Here is a 14,697-nt window from a genome sequence, read left to right as displayed (position 1 = left end):
ATTTCTCTAGTGAGGAGTCAAAGACAGGAGGTGAGGTGAAGAGAGTGTGAAAGCGTGGTGGCGGTGAAGGGGCCCAGATGGGGGACTGACCTATGCACACATTTTCATCGTCCAGTTCTGCTGAGGCATTGCGGTAGTAGCCCAGCTTGCATAGCTGGCAGTGCTGGCCCCTAGTGTTGTGCTTACAGCTCACGCAAATGACGGTGTTTAGCAGCTCGATATAGCTGCATCGGTTGGAGTGGCCGAAGCATTCGCAGTCTTGCAAAGAGAGAGTAAGTGTGAAGGGAGGAGAAGGAGAGAAAAGGAAAGAGCAAGAGACGCGGGCAGGAGCGCTGAAATTGTTGCTGTTGCAGCGAGTGCTACGGCGGTGCGGTTAGCAAGTCTGATGGAGGCTCCATGGCATGCGAGGTTAAAAATGGAGATACTATGAGGAGAAGAAATGAGGGAAATGAGGGGTAAGGTTGGTCATGATGAGTCTGGCCCAAGTTAGGAAAAAAAAAAATTTCACATAAAATAGCACGGCATTAGTAGAGAGCTCACATCACTTCAAGCACACCACAACACGAGGCGACAAAGGCTCTGAAATGATTGCACAGAAACACGATCACATCAGGAACACCACGCAGCATGAGGCAGGTCAAACCATGAATGAAATGGATCTTTCAGCCACTGAGAGTGGTGTGTGAGGGAATTTAGAGGTTTTTGTGTAACTGAGCGCTTAATGTCAGCAGTTCTCTGGTTTGAAGAGAGGATGAAATGAAGCTTTTAATTGTGCTGTATTTTAAAACCCTTTGCAATGACATGGCTGAAGTACTTCTTATCCAAGAAACCCTTAATTCATCCAACAAACATTTTTTAAGTAGTTATTTTTAGTACAAACCAACTATGCCTTCAAAAAGCAATCAGCAAGGCAAGTGAGCGTATGGTAAATTGCAGCTGGGTGGGGATGTGACATTGCCTACTATGCAGTCATGCTTAATTAGATAGCTATATCGGGTTGAAGCTGCTACAATCCATGATACTCACTGGCAGTCCTGCTCTAAGGCTTCCAGGCTGGGGTGTGTCCAACCCCAGCTCTCTTCCAGTGAAGATGAGCCTGGCACGCTGAGTGACCACTGACACCATGTGTCACAGCACAGACAGATGTGACCCTTAAGCCACACTGGCAGCTGCTTGGACAGTGCCCACGCACAGCTCCAGAATAAGGTGGTTAGTGCACGGGGCTTTCATCCAAGGGATTGCGGTTATTAAGAATCTGTATTGAGGTCAGTTCTCTCTGTCCAGCTACTAATAAACCCAACAAGGCTTGAAAAACAAAAAGGTACAGCAAGTCCAGTCCAAACTACCTTTCACCTAAATCAGCAAGTCTTATCTGAATGTGAGCTAAGGTCTTCTACATTAGATGCCTCACTCTTGCAGGCATACTCTCAGAAGACAAATAATCTCTCCTTTCTAGAAATAGGCTAAGGTCATAAATCATGCACGCACAGGGAATAAAAAGTCTCAGATACATGTTCCCCCCAAAATAGTTGTAGTCTCAAACACCCATTTTATTTGCAGTGAAGAAGAAATGATTCCAAGGGACTTTTATGGTGTTTAGAAACGATTCCATAGACGAATGAGTCTTCACTGTGCCCAGTACAGTGAAAGCCATCAGTCCAGCACTGAGCTGGCGATATGGATACAGAGTGCTCTAGCACTGGGTTAGTGTTACAAGGGGTTAGGGGGCTCACAGGTTAACGGAAACATCAGTTCATACTGGAAGAAGACTTTGGGTATCATCTGGGTGGGGGCGGGGGAGGGGGGGGGGGGCAGGCAGGGAGTGTGTGAATTCCAGAACTCCTACCTCGCTTGCTGTTTGCAACGTGGACAGAAGGGGCAGTGGACAATGCAACTTGAGGAGCTACTAGACAAATTAAAAGAAGAAACAAAAAAAAACAAAAAATAAACAAAAAAAAAAACAAAACATGAAATTGCAATTCAACATAACAAATGTAATGCCAGAGAATTAAGAATACCAAGCATCATGCCTAATAAAAATATAACAGTAAAAAAAAAAAAGAAAAGAAAAGAAACATACGCAATAAAGATGAATGATGGCATTGAAAAATAAGGAGTGACATTGCCAAGTGAAGCTGGCTGCATGTAGCAGCATCTGTTACAAATGCCTTAGATTCAACAATTCAAATATTATGGCCCCTCTTTTGCGCTTCATTTCATTAACAAGTGCTTAGTATAATTCAAAACTGTCTGTGTATGTTTCCCCAGACAGAAACTATAACCTGACAAACTACTCTCCACCTTGGTGGAGGCCAGCCAAGAATTTTCACACTATAAATTTGTGCACGGCTGCGTGGGTAAGGAAACTGGCTAGCAGTGAACACATCAATCCCTCCATTCTTTTACGACTATAAAGCAAACAGTGGGAAAAGGAAATAATAGGCACAGCCTCTGCCATTGTACCAGGTGACATAAGCCCCCGCCACATACATTGCGAGCGCTTGGCTGCAGTCATGGAAACACAGAGCTGAACGGTTGTGCTCTAGTCGTGAGGTGGCCTGAACATCGCATCTACATGATGGATTAAACTAAGATGAGCCCAGCATCTCCAAAAAAAAAAAAAAGACAAAAGTGAAGCCTCTTCTGCTTTTCTACCTAATGAGCTAATATGGTGCTGAGAGCTGTTTGTGTATCAGTGTGTGTATAAATCATAGAACTGCAGCTTCTTGCAACTCTTGCCTCCTCTTGAGCCTCCATCCTGAGGAAGACACGCTGGCTTAGAGTGTTTTGGGCTTTTCAAGAAGCCAAGAAAAGGGAAGGACACTCTTAGCTACCAAAGAGTCATTTCGATAACTATGCAAACACCTGAAGTGAATGGATCTGTGAAAAAAACAAAAAACAAAAAAAAAAAAAACATAATTGTTGCATAATCTTAGATGCCTACCTTCTTTTCGGTTAGCGACACCTAGGGATGACACATTCGGCCGAACTGCGTGCAATTGAGAGAAATCAGGAGTTAATAGCGTGTCCTTGTGTGATGCACTTTACAGATTATCTAAAGGGGGGACTATGTGGTAGTGGACACAGACAACTGGAGACACGAACATGTCCAGCATGACTCAAATCTGTAAATCAGGAAACAGCACGATGGGGCAGGGCTGACATGAACGGGCAGAGAATGCATCCAAAGACCCATTAAAAGGACGTTGGAGAGACGTTGTATGTAATTTGTGTGACGTCCATGAGCTTGCTGTGTAATTGTATGTTCATGGCAATGGCAATGATGAGTGGAAAAAAAAAAAAACGAAAAAAAAAAAAAAAAAAAAAAAAGGAAGAATAAAGGTTAAAAAAAATCAGTTAAACTTAGTATTTGGGTCATGATTTATGCAAGGGACTCTATGTATAGCAAATGAAGACGTTAGGGGGCATTTTGTTTAATTCATCACATTGACTGAGTAATCAATATCTAATTACAGTGTATTTCTGGTGGAGGAATAACAATGAATAAATAATGGCAGGTGTTGGGACTTGGAATGACGGACTGCTGTGGGTAGCATAACCTCATAATTACATACAAGTCAGTATTTCCGTGTCAGGGAAATACTTTGCGGTTGGAAATGGAGAGGACTCAAGCAAAGGGAGGAATACGGATAAGTTTCCTCACTGTGCCCCTTCATCTCTTCACTTGATCTTTCTGTCCTTTTGCTATTGACTCCATGAATCATGCAATCTTGGGTAATTAACATCCAGTGGTGTCTTGGCAAGAAGCCACTTACCCTAACTATGTGTGAATAGAGAATATGACTGCTGCTCATGAAGTGGGATCTTTTTAATAATGACTTTTTCCCTTGTGAAATAATGGTTTCAACTCCTTTAGTGTGCTGGAATTCAATAAAACATTAGATTTGAGGTTTGTATGTCTACACACAGTGACAATCACTTTAAATACCCTTAGCTCTGATTTCAAAACCAAAGAAGTATTTCTTTTCGCAAGCGATTCTTCGCGGGGATCCTGGCACCGGTGATGACTTTGACATCTCCAGTGGGTTTAAGTCACATGAGTGAAATGCTGTGTGAAAACGAGACATTAACAATAAAAGAGCTTTTCTGTTTTTTTAATCTGCTCTTAAATACTTTGTTCCTCTGATAACCGTTTAGCAGTGAGGATGTTTGTGCTCAAAGTGTGAACATTTAGAGGGCAAAAAAGGGAGAAAGCTGCACTGTCTAGTCTAAAACTGGAGATCTAATTGTTAAAGTAAGATGATATTTAATTACAACCCATTTCCAAAAAAAATGTTGGGATGCTGTGTGAAATGCAACTCAAAATCAAATGCAATCGTCATCAAATAATTGAACTGGAAACAGTACAAAGACATTATAATAATAAAAAAAAATCTTTTGATAATAACGTTGTAAAAAAGATGAGTCAGGGTCAACAAAAGACTGGAAGCTGCATTGTGTCAAAACTAAAACATAATGAAAACATTAAACATCTCATAACTAATTAGATTAATTAGCTACAGGTCAGTAACACGATTGATCATAAAACGAGCCTCAGCCTCTCATAGCTAAAGAAGGGGAGGCGTCTGCTACTCTGTGTATTACCACGTGTGCAAATACTTCAACAATGCTTCTCAATGCTAAATTTGAAAAGGGATTTAATAATGCAAGGTACATAATATCGTCAGTGGATTCAGAGACTACTGAGACATCTCTGTACATAATGAACAAGCCTGCAGTTGGCTGTGATCTTTGGGCCCTCAAACGGCACAAAGGAGGCACATTTTGTTCTGGAAATCACTGCGTGAGCTCAGGAACACCTCTGAAAGCCACTGTCAGTAAACACGCTTCAAATCTACAAATTCCAGTTAAAACTGACGCGCAAAAGAAAAAAAAAAAAAAGGCAAACAACATCCAGAGGAACACCGTCTTTTCTGAACGTGAGCTCATTTAAGATGAGCTGAGGTCACATGCGCATTCCAAAAGCCAGCTTTCATGCTGGTCATGGGGGGGGATTTCAGTGCACACCGATCCACTTGTAAATCTATGATAGCGCCGTCAATACTACACAATATCTATAAGTTCTGGAGCAACATATGATGACATTGTTTTTTTCAGAAAAGGTCTTGCTTATTTCATGATGACCATAAAGTTCCAAATGTTGATTTAATTTAATTAATTTAAAAAGAAGTCTTGATTTGTTGTCTTTGTGCTACTTTCAGTGAAATGGAGTGTCAGTTATTTGCAAATCATTATCAGTCTTTTTATGTTCATTTTACACATTGCCCAAACTTTTTTTTTATTTATCTATTTCTTCTTTTTTTTTTTTTTGGAAACAGAGTTGTATCCTTTGTTGGCAACTGACGGGATGTAATACACATCTAGGTTCCATTAATTATTTTGTTATGGGGAATATTCAGGAGTTAAATGAGTGGTGACGGATTTTAATCAATGCCATACTTATAATGAAATGCAATCTTGCAGAGCCAGAATTGTTTTTTAAAATATTAATTTCACTTTAATGGTCTGCATTAGGCAATTCTGCCTGGCTTAATAAACTTGAAATAGAATTGAGGAAAGTCAATAAGGAATTCAATTACCTTCAAAAAACAACATAAAAAGTGCAGGGCTTTGTTCCCCCCCCACACACACACACACACACACAGTAGCTTTGTTTCCAATCCTTTCAAAAACCTCAAGGACATCATAACCTTTTTTTTTTCCCTGAGTCTATTCTTACTTTATTAATATGCCGACTTAAAGTTGGTTTGTGTTTGCACTGAAAATGGCCTCATCCTCTTCAGTGTGCTTAAAAAAAAAAAAAAAAAAAAAGACAGTCAGCATGTTTAGTTTTTGTGTGGTGTTGGTTCTGTGGAAGGCTGCTGCAACAAGACAGCCACTCGTGAGAAATCTAAATCCCTGCGGGCCAATCTGGATGAGAAACGAAGACTTGGGTTTGTCAGAGCATCCTTTCTACACCCCCCCCCCCCCCCCCAAAAAAAAAAAAAACTACACACACGTGCACACACACACACACGCGCGCACACATACACCCACCCACCCTGGGACACACAACCGCACACTTTTCGGCATGCACACCCGCCCTGTATAGAATCCGAGGACAGCCGTTGGACATGGTCTGGCCTGGCATTTTGGAAGGGATGGAGAGGATGGATGTGCAGCAGTGAATATGTATGGATATATGTATGAAGAGCATGCCCACACACACTAAGCACTAATAATGCCATGCATGGAGAGGAAGCACAGTTTCTAAGTAGGTGGGAATGGAGGCAAGCAGTGGAAGACTGTAGATGGGGGGGGGGGTTGGTCTCCTTGGCCACATGTCCATTTCTGACTCATGACATAGCATCAGACTTTATAAGAAGTGTTCACTTACTGAGTAAGCTACCACGCTAAAGCCTGATTAAAAACCACCTGGGAACAATCCCTATGTTGTGCACAACCCGTTTTAGGAAGCTTGCCCAGAAGTGATCTTAGCACTTAAATGATGAAAACAAGACAAGCACACACGTGTCCTTTGGGGAACCTTGGGCTGGCTACACTTGAGCACACACTTGGATATTAAATGAAAGTAATTCACTACTATTCCAAAAAAACGGCTATAAGAGAGCTTAAAAATAATTTGAAAGATTGGAAAATGCTGTTGATCAGAATTTAACAGGTAACTTTATCATTTAACTTGTACGTTTCTTTAATCAGCCACTCAAGAATCAGGCAGGGAGGGGGCAATTTATTAATCAATCTGCTGCCCGGGGAATAGAGGGTGCTCATGAAGAACAGGGCAATGGAAAAAAAAAAAAAAAGAGCCAGACTGTTAATGCTCTTTGACTTGTTCAATACAGTCCTATGTTTCCTGCATCACACAGCCTTCCAGGCAGCAGTAACTTGAGACATGGCACCTCTCTTCTTCCTCCTCCTCCTCAGGGGCTACTGTTTGACGAAGATAATACCAGCCGAGGCGCTTGCGGCTTATATTAAAATGACCTCCTGTGACATTACACTGTCAGAGAGGTCTTGGCACTTTAATAAAGTCTAGATGCCATTTATTTATAATGCATGGGAGAGAAGAAAAAAAAGAAAAAAAAAACAAAACAAATGACATTTGCCATGCAGAGCCAGGCAAGTATTATCTGGTTGAGTTGAATCAGGATAAAGTAAATTAATATGCTCACATTATGACAATATAGCCCCCAGCTATTTCTTATCACTCCCCCTAACCCCCCAAAAAAGGTTAGTCAACAATTGCTGAGTGATTTTTCACAGGAAGATTGGAATCAGAAATGAACACCTGGCAATGGGTTTCGGGGTGTACGGTGAAGGGTGGGGACAGTAGGCAAAGCAAAGCATCAAGCATTCATACTGTTTACTTGTAACTGTTTACTTACTAACTGGACCAATGTTACTAGGAATACCTGCAAGAGAGGAAGAGGAAAAGCAATTAATATTAAGACTTAACACAGACTTTAAGGCAATATAAGCAACAATTCTTTTGTACTTGTTGGGAGATTGTTGCTACTGAAATCCATCCCCACAGGTGACCAACTTCCAGCAACTCCATACACCTGAAATCACGACATCTAAAGCAACGTTAGCAAGGCTCCCTGTGATTTAATAGCATCGCCCGGTACCTGTTTATCCTTGTGTCCGTTTGGTTTCGTATGGTTTCCTCTGTTATTTTTCTTTTGATGTGTCTGCTGTTGGCAGTGTCAGATAAGGTCACTGCTGCCCTCTCCCACAGCTAAAAGGTGCACACCCCAAAATGTCACAACCCCCCCCAAAAAAACAAAAACAAACCTAAAATAAAAATAAATCACTGGAAAACTCATGTCAGGCTCATGACAGTCACAGGATACTTTGTGATTAGTGAACTGCGTCAGTTTTCATGAGAATTAAGTTGTCAACACGTATTCCAACACACACACGCAAATATCAAATGGCATCAACTCTGCCTCTGACACCAAAGGAGGACATATCTTATCCTGCTGCCTAGCCGCCCATCCCTCCACTGAGCAATCTCTTGAGGCAGGCAGCCGCGGAGCAGATAATACAGTCTGTCTCATGCCCACGGTGACCAGATCTCTCCCATACCAGGACACTGGTTGGCTGTGGATGTGAGGATGCTAAGACATTCACAGGCTTCTTACGCTGAACCAACCACGATCATCTTAGTTCGGGTTTTAATTAGGACCTCAGGAAAATGAATGCGAATGACGCACATTTGTGGCCGCGTCAGACAGCACGAAGCGGAGATGATGTCAGACAAAGTGTTAGGGACTTTGCCATTTTTCTCAGTTGGAGCCGGTATTCCTCAAAGGCACGTGAACGCACCGGCTGTGTATTTTTGGTCAGCGTTTGTCTTCAGAGGAATTTGCTCTCAGCTCTACTTTTTCTAATCATCCCTTTAAATGGAGGCCCTCCTTCCCATTCGCTCTACCCCCTGCCCTCAATAAGGCAGCCTGCCCACCAAAACAAACAACCTGCTCGCCATGAAAAGGGAAGCATGCTGAGCAAGAGTACCCGTACTTTTTCTAAACAGGAGAAAAAGAAATTAAATACAAAGAGATCTCTCTTTCCCTCCAGCTCGCATCTCTCCAATCATTTGCTCACTATCACACTTACTGCTTAAGAAGCTGAGAAGGCATATGTGCAGGATTTTTGGTGGGGTCTTTCATCTAATGGAGCCGTCACGAAATATCTCCAAGTACTCAGGGGGAAACATGAGGATTTCCTGAGTGTGTGTGTGTGTGTGTATATGCTGTCATTCAATCACTCCTCCTCTGATCTCTGCCTGCCGGTTGTATTTAGTAGCCAAAGCTGTGACCTGCTTGATAACCATAAAGTGCAGAGGTCTATGCTGACACATGGAGAGTGTAGTGGATGTCAAACATCAGGGGGAAGGACAGATGCTGACCACGAGACAGGAAGGACGAGGCAGAAATGATCAGAATCACATTCATCTTAATTGTTGATTTGGAAGTTGGGATGAATATAATAATTTGTAAATCAAAGCCGACACCTCACTGAACAAAGTGCAACATAACTAATGTTGAGACTATGAATTTTTATTTTTTAGAAATGTTGGGACAGGGGCATGCCAGGAAAACTGTATTGCATTACTCTTCTTTTCACACAAGTCCTTTTTGATTGCTAATATTTTACTGCTCTAGGTTGATATGTTGTACATATGTTCATGTTAATTAAGCATGCACTGCCTATTGTGCAGTGCAGAAACAGAAAGCATGATAATGAAGCTCTCATATCTGTCCATGTCCATTAACATCCACTGTCCCTGTTGAAAATAAAGAATAAAATGTGCATGCAATAAAATCAAGATATGCATACAGAGCTGAAGGTAGTAGAAGTTTAAACTGAACTGTAAAAATAAAAAAAAGGGGGGGGGGGGGGGCTGGGGGTAATGGCAGTGCTACAAAGAGCCTGGTTAAGCAGCTGACTGAGTCATAATACACAAGTATTATCTGCATCTAGTCTGAAAGATTCGCGGAGGACCCACTATGTTCAATGGAAAAAGATATAAATAAAAAACCAGAGCTGGCATGTGTGTGTGTTTGAGTGTGAGAGTGCGAGTAGCTCTTGTTATTACTGTACAGACTTTCATTAGTGCACACCGCAGAAAGTTCACAGATATTCTTCATAACAGAGAAAATATTCACAATGTGCTCCACTGTACCAGCTTTACAAATGTCAAATCTACCACAGCAGCCCAAGACCCATGTGTTCATTATGCAGTGCAGTCTGTCCTCCACTCTTCCTCAGGTAAAATGCACCTATGAAACTGTTTAAATCATGTTTCATGCAAAGACGTTGTTCACAATGATCGCTCATTTGACAAACTGCACTTTGCCCCTGCACTGCGTTCAGGGCCAAGTAACTTTTCCTCCCAGGTCATAATCTCAAACACCAGTGGCCCGCCACTACAATTATTCACTGCTTCAGGCACAACCTGTGGGGTCCTAGCAGATCCATGGATATCATGTCAGGTCACTGAAATGATTTTTAACTGCCATCATTTCAAATCCCCTTCACCTGCCTGGCCTCACCATTACGGGGCACGGCTCCAATCTAATTCCATCCCGTCGCACAGGAAGAGCATTAGAAGCTGCTTTTGTTGACTGTGTGCTCCATTGATTTTTATGTGTCGCGCAGGGATCACGGTTCCGAGCTGCTAGGTCGGTGAACATGATCTCCTTGGGCTGTGTGATTCACGTGCACATGTGGGGTCAGCGCATATGACACACGCACAAATAGTTGCATTACAATACAGTACAGTCTGACTCATGTGGGGCATCAACTGATTTACAACAAATCTCACTTCACAGTGTGGTTAGAAGTCTCAGTGCTTGATGTTTACTCTATATCGGATGGCTTCCAGCTATGCTGTCAAGCATCCAAGATCTCACTAATGGATTATCAGAAACCCATAATAAAATGTTCTCCCATGGATATTCAGGCTTTAAATCTTTGGCATACATTCTATTTCATCACTGAACCGGCTCATCTGTCATTTATTCACCCGCAATGTGTCTGCACATGTGCAGAAAGCACAAAAGAATTTTTCCATATGCTTTCTAGATTTTACTGTCAAGAGCATTTGCTGGCATGGAGGTCAGGTGGTGTGTGCTTGTGCGTGTATGACTGCGCGTGTCATTATGTTGCTTCTGTCTGTATCCATTCCGCTCTGACCTTCAATGTGTCTCACCTGTTTGCTTTGGCAATACCTGGACTTCTCTGGAAAGGAGCTTATCAGGTGAATTTCCACCGCAGGCAAAGTTGGTAATTACTTTCCGAGGCTGCCATCATTTTATAGCAATCCATCATCATCTAGAGCTCTTTGGCTATATAGAGCTCAGTGATGGTGACAGGCATTGCTAACTGGTTAGCAGCGTAAAGGCTGCCAAAACACAAGCACACAGCATGCATGCTGATTGAATTCCTCAGGAGCAAAATTACGTCTTGCCATGCTGGAGTGCCCGGCTTCCTTGCTATGTCTCAGTCTGTAGATGTGAATTGAAGGTGGCAAGTCTTAAAGTGCCAAAGAGCCAAGTTGGAAAAAGCACAGTTAAGATTTCAGGGACGGAATGAGGTGTACATCAGTGGCAGCAGGAAAGGGAGAAGGAGGAGGGGGAAAAAAAAAATCTGGAGATGGAAGAAACAAATATTTGAAAGAAAGATTACCGTCACAGCTGCACAGAGCCGAGATGTGGAAAAGACAGAGTAAACAAGCTTGGTCTCTGGGGTGGTTGGGGGTGTTGTGGGGGAGAAAGAGAGAGAGCGAGAGAGAGAGAGAGACGGAGTGAGAATGCGAGCATGAAACAAAAGTAGGAGACGGAGGGAGCACAGGAGAAGATGGAGAGGAAAAGGTAGCGGGGAAGATGGGCAGAAGGAGCAGCAGAATGACAGGATGCACAACAGTCAACAGGTTTTATAGAGAACAAAGAAAGAGAACGGGGATAAAATGAAAATTCAAATGACTGTGGAAAACGGAGGAAAAGCGTTAATGAGTGGGTGTTCCATGCGAGAGCGGAGCTCCTGTATGAGTGTGTGTAGATGCATAAACATATGGTGCTAATTGGATACACAGTAGAGCCGGGAGTTTGATGAAAAGCTCACATTTAACACAGTTTAACGGACTTCACATAAATTCAAAAAGGAGCGACAGACCTTCCTTTTTGAATCGAATCACTAAGGTTTAAAAAAATAAATAAAAAGGAAATAATTTTTCCAAAAGTGCCTAGCACTAACTTTGTTTAAATTATACAATTAACAAATGTATTGTGTGCGTAATCTCACTGGACTACTGCTTTGTAGTTGATTGGTAAAGAAATCAGACTAATGCGTCACCTGGGGCTCATTTTAATGCTTTTCATAAGAAACATTTTCAAGACAGGTTTTTTTACATGTTTGTGAAACCCATATCTGCCCTATTACAGTAATTGCAAAAAAGAATGCGGTTTATTCCACGGTGGCACCATCGGTCCCTGAGGGATCCGGACTTGCCACTGAAACACATAAATCTCTTGCATAAGAAGGACGATCGATCAGGCAACCTAAATATGTGTATGTGTGCGTGCAGTGTGGTTATAGGTGGGGGTCTGTGTGTGTGTTTATTCACATTCCCATGATCAGCACCCTCAAGCTGCCACTCATTAGAGAACGGCACAAGAAAAAACAAAAAAGCATGCTTTGAATAAGTCAAATTAAATAATACTTAATATTAATATTGTCACTGTAGGCTCCAGATATCACAGTGCTTATCATCATGTTAATGTGGAGTGTGGGAGAAGCAAGGCGTTCTGCATGACTGGGATATTGAGGGTTGGGGGGTTTTGGAGGGAGCATGGGGCGGGGTGGATCTACTCTTCAAGCAGGGGATGAATCCTGCTGGAAAAATCCACTGCATGTCCATGCCTTTCATTGCTTTGATCAAAGGAGATCCATAAACTCTGAGGCTGGCTTTAGCTAAATCTGAACAAGTGCCTCTTAATCCTTCTCTGATAAGGCAATCTACTCGTTTTATCAAGTTACAGACGGAACAAATCAGGACTTAATTATCTGAACGTTATGCATCGCTGGATGAAAATGACATTTCCTGAATACAATGAAGTTGCAAAAAATACAAAAAAAATAAATCAAAAATTTGAAAAGCTTTGTTTCATTTCTTCCTCGCTATGACCATTAAAACGTCTAGACACTAGTCCCAAAGACTTTCAATTAGTGGTGTCAGTCAAAACATCACACGACCAAAAAAAACCTGTGTGCTGGCCCTTCGACAAACTAAAGTATACACGTACCGTGCAACAGTGTGATCATCATAAAAAGGTATTGGCTGCAGGTGACTAGTAGGATATGTTATTATGGCTGCCATAACAGCTATCATCAAACTCAATGACTGAACTTTTACAAGGCTGTCACAGTTCCATCTGCGCTTTATAAAAAGACAGAACGCACCTATGCATGCACGAGCACTTATAAGGTGATATGAAAGTAATCTGAAATGCACTGCAAACCAGCAGGAGTTTATTTGCTGCTGCTGAACATGTGAAGACCAGGGATGCATGCTTTTATTTTTCTTAAAAAAAAAAGGGATTTCCTGAAACAGGTCAGCACGGGAGCCTATCCCAGCGTTTATATCCTTTGGTAAAACAAGAGATCACAAAATCGACTTTTCCAACTGTGACCTGACCAAGAGAGCAGCAGTTTAGTTAGTTTGACCTCAAATGACCTCCACTCAAAGTATTGTCCCATGTCTCTAAACTTCCTTTTCACACATGCCCTCCTTTGTTTTAATCTGAATATGAATGTGTGCGTGGTCACCCTGGTTACTTTTCTGTAAAACAGCAGTCTTACTAGGTTGGACCAACACAAGATAACGTGTGCTGCAGCACACACACACACACACACACGCACACACACACACGCATGCACACAAAGAGGCCGTGCCCTAGTGGCAACAGTGAAGTGAACCAAATGTTCAAAAGTGTGATTACACCTCACTAAAGTCGAGGTGCAAGAAGTGTTTTTTACATGGCTCCCTCCATCACCGTTGCGGGTATGTCTGAATGAAAAACTGAGGGGCATTAACTTAAAAGTGAGCTACACCTGAATGACAGAATGCTGTCACGGTAACAGGATTGACTGAAGTCAGTAATGTTACATATTTCATGCGTTAAAAGAAGTACTCAGCTTTAAGTGTGGATGGAACAAAGACATGGCAGATCCAGAGTCAGATTCATTTCTAAAAATGTGTATTCTTGTATTAATTTGTATATTTGACTTCTCAGCTTTACCTTAAATGTATGTACTTTCTCATTATTTGCCAATATTTTATGCATTCTGTAACAAACATTCTAATAAATAAATCTATTCTGTAAAGTGATAACAAAATGTTAAATATTTTGAAGAAGAAGAAGAAGACGTTTCTTAGACCTTTTAGAACTGACATCATATCCATCCAGTACTTGGATACTGTAATTCTCTAAATCAAGCTATCCATTTAAAGTGCATACATGGATTCTGGGCTTAATATAACAGTGAGGATGGATTTTTACAATCTGAATTCAACTTCTCAGAGGCCACCAGTCTTCTGCCCCCTCCACCGCCAGCCTCTATTTCCCTCAGTGTCCTCAGCCCTACAGTGAAATGAACTGCCATGGTTAATTCTCAAACTGATCTCTCTCCTTCTGTCTCCACAGAGGAAGGAAGCAAGAATGAGTGAGGATGAGAGAAGCACGGTGGGTGTGTGTGTGTGTGTGTGTGTGTCTGTGAGGGGTAGGGGGTGAAAGACATCGATGAAAAGAGGGAAAGCGAGAAAGACAGAGCCACCCCAGCAGGCTGAGTTAGCTGTGACAGAGAGTGATACCCACTTCCCCTCCTTCTATCCTCGCCATTCTTTTTTCATCACTTTCTAAATCCTGTTCTTCTTCTGCGCTCTCAACACAGAGCCACTGTAAGACGACATATCGCCGACACCCCCCCACCCCACCCCACCCCACCAAAACTCCACCCCCTCTCTGAATGATGATTCATCGACCTCCTTATCGCATCAGACTACTTGATGGGCATAGTAAAAAGAAATTAAATCTTAATTAAATTTTCATCTTTGACAAATTTGTCTCCGCAGTGCTGCCATATGCTCACTGGGTTTGGGGGAAAACATTG

The 14,697-nt window shown here is 42.0% G+C and overlaps 1 protein-coding gene across 4 annotated transcripts in view; it reads right to left on the bottom strand.

Annotated features, from left to right (window-relative positions):
- Window positions 1–14,697, bottom strand: part of ntng1a (netrin g1a) — a 122,393-nt gene that overhangs the window by 13,097 nt on the left and 94,599 nt on the right. Inside the window, exons 5-7 of one of the 4 annotated variants that reach the window (XM_030757294.1) lie at window positions 7,407–7,433; window positions 2,945–2,989; window positions 1,847–1,906 (exon numbers count right to left, since the gene is read on the bottom strand). In XM_030757294.1, the coding sequence (XP_030613154.1) occupies window positions 1,847–1,906; window positions 2,945–2,989; window positions 7,407–7,433 (132 nt within the window). Of the gene's footprint in view, window positions 1–90; window positions 259–1,846; window positions 1,907–2,944; window positions 2,990–7,406; window positions 7,434–14,697 lie in introns of all 4 variants that reach the window. The other 3 variants (XM_030757295.1, XM_030757297.1, XM_030757296.1) reach the window with 3 other exon arrangements.

The sequence above is a fragment of the Archocentrus centrarchus genome, chromosome 20, assembly GCF_007364275.1.
Source record: "Archocentrus centrarchus isolate MPI-CPG fArcCen1 chromosome 20, fArcCen1, whole genome shotgun sequence".
In the NCBI taxonomy this organism is placed as follows: Eukaryota; Metazoa; Chordata; class Actinopteri; order Cichliformes; family Cichlidae; genus Archocentrus; species Archocentrus centrarchus.
The sequence above is the reverse complement of the archived record's forward strand: the minus strand, read 5'-3'. Positions and strand labels throughout refer to the sequence as shown.